This window comes from Lingula anatina, chromosome 1, assembly GCF_051362555.1.
Source record: "Lingula anatina isolate TDL-2025a chromosome 1, LinAna3.0, whole genome shotgun sequence".
Lineage (NCBI taxonomy): Eukaryota > Metazoa > Brachiopoda > Lingulata > Lingulida > Lingulidae > Lingula > Lingula anatina.
This window is the reverse complement of record NC_141767.1, coordinates 2,752,973-2,759,717: the sequence shown is the minus strand read 5'-3', so window position 1 is coordinate 2,759,717 and position 6,745 is coordinate 2,752,973. Positions and strand designations below refer to the sequence as shown.

The 6,745-nt window shown below is 32.7% G+C and overlaps 1 protein-coding gene across 2 annotated transcripts; it reads right to left on the bottom strand.

Moving 5' to 3' along the window:
• Positions 1 to 116: 116 nt before the first annotated feature.
• On the bottom strand, positions 117 to 6,228 carry LOC106156226 (peroxisomal biogenesis factor 3). Of its 2 annotated transcripts, XM_013531356.2 has the most exons (13): positions 5,997 to 6,228; positions 4,893 to 4,977; positions 4,576 to 4,622; positions 4,058 to 4,139; positions 3,814 to 3,857; positions 3,198 to 3,319; positions 2,409 to 2,484; positions 2,109 to 2,163; positions 1,723 to 1,873; positions 1,502 to 1,572; positions 1,169 to 1,282; positions 728 to 824; positions 117 to 504 (listed from the first exon to the last, which is right to left on the bottom strand). In XM_013531356.2, the coding sequence occupies exons 1-13, from the start codon at positions 6,067 to 6,069 to the stop codon at positions 391 to 393; spliced, it is 1,131 nt and encodes a 376-aa protein (XP_013386810.2). In that variant the 5' UTR covers positions 6,070 to 6,228; the 3' UTR covers positions 117 to 390. The 2 variants fall into 2 exon arrangements, with proteins under 2 accessions (XP_013386810.2, XP_086862776.1); XM_087006650.1 differs by lacking the exon at positions 4,576 to 4,622.
• Between the last annotated feature and the right edge of the window lie 517 nt (positions 6,229 to 6,745).

Genomic DNA, 6,745 nt, shown 5'->3' with positions numbered 1-6,745 from the left:
AAGGAAAATCCCGATACCAAATCATAAATTGTGCATGATCAAAATTGCGAGGATATAAAGTTTTAAAAGTTCAAACTATTATCTTTAAATCTGGTTGGAAACAATTATAGTCAGAATTGATTGTCAGATTTATTTATTCAAATTAATCATTACATCATGGTTTGTTAAAAATAGGTCACAAGAACAGAAGGTTTTAACTCCCCTTCTCATTATATAAAATTATTCATGATGTCATGATCCAAATGTTTAATCCTATTTTGTGATTATAAAATGATATGGAAAGTGCAGTGAATAAATTCTCGAATCAGCAAACTACGTAACTGAACTGAGCAACAGTCTTAAGTTACTTTGCCCCAGGACACGATCCTTTCAATAAATGAGTCTGTTTAGCTACTGAACATCCACATTCTGAGCAGAAGCATCAGTGCTGCCATCTGTTGACTGAGTGAATGCCTCATAAACATTGGCAGCAAAGTCCTTCACTGGCTCCAGCATCAGCAACTCCTGAGAATGGAAAACGGCTTGTACAACTAAATGATGAAAATGAATAGGAAAGATGTGTTGGAGTTAAATACTATGGCTAGTTTCCAAAATGCAAATATTTACATCATGTTTAGTGTTGAAGAAACTTTTTGATTACAATCTCCCAAGATGTAACACCGTAAAACATAAATTAACTGAAGACAAAGAGGAAAATGTCTACACTGGGGCAAAAATAAACAATTACCTGTACAAAAGTGTTTGGAACATCTGCACAAACAGTGTGAATCATCCCATTCATTATTGGCACTATTTTGGCCAGAGGCATCCCAACCAAGTTTGGACTGCAAACAAAATGTCTAATTATCATTCCAGAGCAAGTAAACACAAATCTCTGAAGTGCTGTAACCAGGCTTTGCAGAGATTTGTTTAAACTTTATAATCAATATTTACTTCTAATTGTAAATCAAACAATCATGTGAAATGAGAAGACACAGGTGTATTTGAAGCATGTAGCGTGGCGCTCAGAATGTGTGATTTCTGTGCTGACATGTTCTTGATAGATGTTTTCACATCTACTTCCCTATTTGTATTTCAATAATTTGTATGATACTAACTAATGCTCTTGATTTTATATTTATTAAGTGTTTTAAAAAAACGCAAAATTTCATAATCCAGACAGACTCACTTTACGACTGACTCTCCAGATTTTGGGTCCTGTTGAAAAAACTCTGCTATCCTGTCAACAAGCCTAGAAAACCCTGTTTCCAAACACTTGTCAAGGACCAATTGGAAGTCTTTACTGGAATCAAAAATAGAGAAACTGTGATTTATAAATACACCAGTATGATGTAGTTTTTTGAGGTTTTGAGCAGACAACAAATGAAGGTTCGTTTAAGTTACTGATAACAAAAAGTATTCTAAGATATCAAATGCAAATTTGCTGAATACAATTTGATCTTCTGACATCTTCTCTGGAATGTCTGGTCACTTAAATTTGTAATATTCATATAGCACAAACCCATCTACAATATCCTGCGTCTCTTTCATCAATTTGGCCAGAATAATCTCTTCGCCATTCAAGCTACATGCCTGAAAATCAAAATATAAAACAATACTAATCACTGAAATAAAAAAAAAATAAAGGTTTTTTAAAAATATATACTTCACAGCCATAGTCAAATGCATTTTAAGTATTTCTCATTTAAATAGGAAAAAAATGACAGAAGGAAATTTTCTTACTTCTCCAATATCACAGTCTTGTGGTAAAATAAACTGACACAGCACTGAACAACCCTGGAAGCCATTCTGTGACCCCTGCTCCACAGCTTGACGAACTTGTCTGAATATCTCCTCTATATTCACCAATGTCAGTGTCTGCTTGAAAGGAATGCTAGAAACAAAGAAAACAACACTGCCGGTTATTTTAACAAAAATATAAGTAAAGTATCTTTATAAACACTATTGCGATTGTTTATTTAGTAAAGTATCACGACTTCAGTTAATAAAATGCTGTCAAATATCACAAAATAACTTAACTTTAAATAAAATCAAAATTGCACCATGGTATTTTTATCTTTTTTTCAATCCTATACAAATGGCATTTAAATCTTATGTATAACAATCACCTGCCGATGCAGCTTTGTACTGCTTTCTTTACAACTGCTGTCAAACTCATCAAACCTAAAATGAAAATTCTTTTAGGATTGACAGCACTTGGTTCTAAAATCCTGCAGAGAATAATCAAGTGAAGTCTAATAAATGTGCAAAAAGGAAATAAAAAACTATACACATTTACATAGATAACCAAAATAAGAAGATCAACTAGCATCAAAGGCTGAGAAAATAATTTTTCTTACTTATTTCACTTAATTTTACAACATGAGTTATACTGTAATTGTAAACAAAAATACCACCTAGTTACATACCTGGACCTGTTAGAAAATGGACTTTCTCCAAATATTTGTGTTGAACACTTTGAGTGGCAACAGCAAGTTGCTTGTTCTGTAAAATAAAATTTAATTAAATATACAAGGATCAAATCATTTTATAAAGAGGGGGTTGGGGGACAGATAATTGCCTTTTTGGCCAGAAAAGGTACACTCCTCATCAAAGTTTGACCTAGATCATTTCTCAAGTTGGGTCAACAAAAGGGGGAAAGAAGCCCACTCTTTCAGAAAAGTAGTCTTCTTTGAAACTGCTGTCTACAGGTCTGGTATAACTGTAAGGATGAGTCTGCATCTTAACTGATTACAGTTATCTTAATATTAATAAGATATAAACTACAGAACTGGTTAAAACACCACAATGAGAATTAACCAACTGTGTGTGTTATTTCTGACACATATATCAAAATTATTAAAGGGATAACAACTCATCATATAAGATTCAAAATTCCACTATATATATATATATATATATATATATATATATATATATATATATACACACACTGTAAACAACTCATATAAATAAATTCCACCAGACCACATGGACCTTCATGATGGCTACCCTCCAAAATAATAAATTAAGAGATTATTCCGAAAAGCACACTTCAAAAAAACTTTTGACTAACTTTGAATGTCAGAACAGATTCTTTGGCCATTAGTAAGTATGAGAACATTGTTGTTTACCAAAGAAACCCGTTTTTAACACTTTTCCCGACAAAATGAAGAGTTGTTATCCCTTTAATATTGGTTTAAACAATGAAACCTCACAGTGCCATTTCTGTCGTGAATATTATCCAGGTACATGTATCCCCCGATGATGTTGAGCTGGACACGTAGAAACACAATCATCATGGCACTCATGTACACAGACATCATAGTTCTGGTGAAGCCTGGAACATGATTAATTTTTATCTTTTTTTTTTTAATTGAAGGTTTAGAAGTTCACGCACTATTGAAAAAGGGTTAAAATATAAAATTATCATAACTGCAAGTACTGTTGATAATCTTATCTATTCAGTAGAAAATACTTATAGGGGCCATTCAAAATAGAAGATTTGAGTATCAACTGGTCCAAGACTCTAATATGGGGGACCCAACATCAAAGGAAGACTGCTTAATCCTGTTATGGTCTCTCCGCCTCTCACACGCCTCCCCACACGTCTGGTAGAATGAAACCGAGATTTAATTACTGTGCCCCTGCAGGGATGACTCATGGGAAGGCGTGTGAGAGGTGGAGAGACCATTACTGACAGGAATAAGCAGCCTTCTTTCCATGTAGGGTCTGCCATATTTGAGCCTTGGACCAATTGATACTTGGATCTTCTATTATGAATGACCCAATACTATTGTTATATTAAAATCAGAAAAATGTTAAAACACATACTTAGTATTTTTAACTCCTCCCATATCTGGACCTTGTTAGAGGGTCTAAAACATGAAAAATATTGTTTCTTTCTTTCTTTCTTTTAAACCAATGATAAAGACAGTGATACTAATAATTATTTTCTTCAATACAAATAATTACTACATTTCTTTAAAAAACAACTTTTAAACTACAACTATCAAACACTGGATTAACATATATATATATGACTTCTAAAATGTGAAGAATGCACTTAAAGTAATACTTTGATTTCAGCTGGGCTGTCAGTGCTTCTGAATCTAAAGCTTGCATCAGTGTTTCTCTCAGCTTTGGCAGCATGGACAAAACTGAAATTGAATCATTCCTTAAAATAATCAAATTTATTCTAAATATTGACCCGTATAAGAAGAGGTGATTTAGAGAATTAATTTCATCCAATGATCAATTATAAAAGATAAGTGTTTAGTCAAAAAACATTTTATGATCAACATACATATTATTCAACCAATAAATATACTTAATTATATCAAATCCAAAAATCATTTTTCCCTGAGAACTGCAAAATAAAATCAGGGATCAAGTGTTTGTGAATAAGCCCTAATACAAAAGTGGAAAGGATAGAAGAGTAACCTTAAATCCTCTTGCAGACCCTCTCAAGGCTTGTAATTCAATCTTTATTAAAAATGTGCCAGTGAAAGATACAAAGAGACTTGAACCAAAATATCTTAAAGATTTCTTTGATCAAAGAAAACGAAATATGACCCAGAGTAAACTAAAATTTACCTGTCATATTGCATGTTCTTTGGTTGCTATCAAAATGATGCTGTTTTCTATGAAAGGAAAAACATTTTATTTTGATGAAAATGTACCTGGACAAAGTAATTTACAAATATTTGCATGGGAGATTTTCCATGACTTGTACCACTGTAGCCATAATGTACGATACCTAAACTATAATAAATTAAGATTTAAAAAAATAGTCAACTTGTACTTAACTATCCCACAATATCAATGATACAGCTTTACCTATATTATCATAACTATCTCAAAGACAATAAATAAAATAAGACAATATATAACTGAGAGATCTAATTTTTCACCTGGCATATGACAAGCATTCAGCAGCCTCTTTCTCCTGAAGTTCTTCCAGTTTAGACTGGGCATACTTCCAAATAAAAACCCCACCTGTAATAAAGAAAGTGTGAAACAAATACTGTTACAATAGTCTATATAAAAGTATCAATATCAGATCTGTACTCCTGACCTATCCTGCCACAACTTAAAGCCACTCTGTGCCAGATTTAAATGATTTTTTTGGAGAAAAAGCAATTTTCTTCAACTCTTGAGTCATCCCTGCACTAGGATTTGAGGTCTTATTCAATTCTTAATTTAATAATTTAGTTCTAAATAACTGGCCAGTCATTAAGAAAGATACCTTTCCCAAACTTTAATCATTTCAACAAAATTTTAGGCTTCTTGGTAACCGTTGCTGCAAATTGCAAGAAATTACTTCACTATGCAAATGAAGTGGTGTTTTAAATTTGGAAGGGCTTTGCAGGCATTGCCTTGTTTTCACTTCATAATTTGGCCTTGTGTTGTGTATAATACAGATGTTTTGAGCTGTCATGGCTACCTGACAAGGCTGAGAAGATAATAACCACACTAAATAAGTTCAAATGAACTTTAATTCAAGTTAATGGGTTTTATTGTCTTTAAGGTCTGAATTAGGAAAGATAAGAAGCTTTCAAGGATAAAAATATGACTTTGAAGACTTTTCAAATGTGTGCAGAGTGCCTTTAACTACCAATTAAAGTTATTAAAAATTTCATGAAATAAAACTAACAAGGTGAATTTATGATACATTGTGTTTGAATGTGCAACAAACTTCAAGTGACAGGAATGGTTTGAAGTAAACTCAAGATTGCATCCTAAGATTTTATGCACACCCTGTTCTAATTTGTGGAATCTGCATTTCACCACTATTTAACTTTTGTCTCTTTGCTTACCAGGGCTGACACCTTTGTGTTTGGCAACATCATGTACCGTCTCAAGATTGTGAGAATTGTACATTTTCTAAAAGATACACAAGTTCAAATTTTCGACGGGGTTTGTTTTACAATCAATGTTTATTAAACTATGAAGCCCATGACTTCATTATGAATACCTAATGCTTATATTTAAAAAAAATTGAATAAATGTTATACCTCCGATAACAACACTAGTGAAGATGAATTTCTTCTTGTGTCGTTTGATGAAGTTCCAAACTCTTCCTAACATCTTGGGGATTTTAAGAAAAAAGATTTTTACCCCAAAGCCATCTTAAACATTAAAAATACTGATCCTGAAGCGAAGAAAATTTAAAACAGTATATTTCCCCTTAACCCGTGGGGGCAGACATCTTGGCAAGGTCACTGCCTGCACCGAAATGTGACGTCATCGGTTAGCGTGACCTAGTACATGTGGTGGAACGCGCAATGAATTTGAGAGATTTCGCACGAGGACACAGACCAGTCACGAAGAATGGGTTAACTTTTATTGGAACAAAATTAGATAACTAGCTTTTTATCTTGCAAAAACATTAGTTTGCCCAAGAAAAAGAGCTTTGAGGTTTACAAGTGATAATTAAAAACATACATTTATATTTATTTTGCAAATGCTTACGAAAAAACTAGATTGATATTTTTTCATGTATATTTGGCTTTTTATTAAATTTTATTTTATTGATAAACAATACAACCATTCAAGCTGAATTTCCGCCTTGCCCACCCTTTAATCTCCAATTTATGTTGTACCAGACGAATCCAAAGTAAATGTAACAGGGGAGCTCTTTTCATATGATTATACCTTGGTTAGTACTATGGGTTAACTAAATAAATTTGCATTGTATAGGATAGTGAGTATCAATTACAAGGTATTTTCCTTTATTCAAAGAGTTAAACTTTTTCTTTTTAAT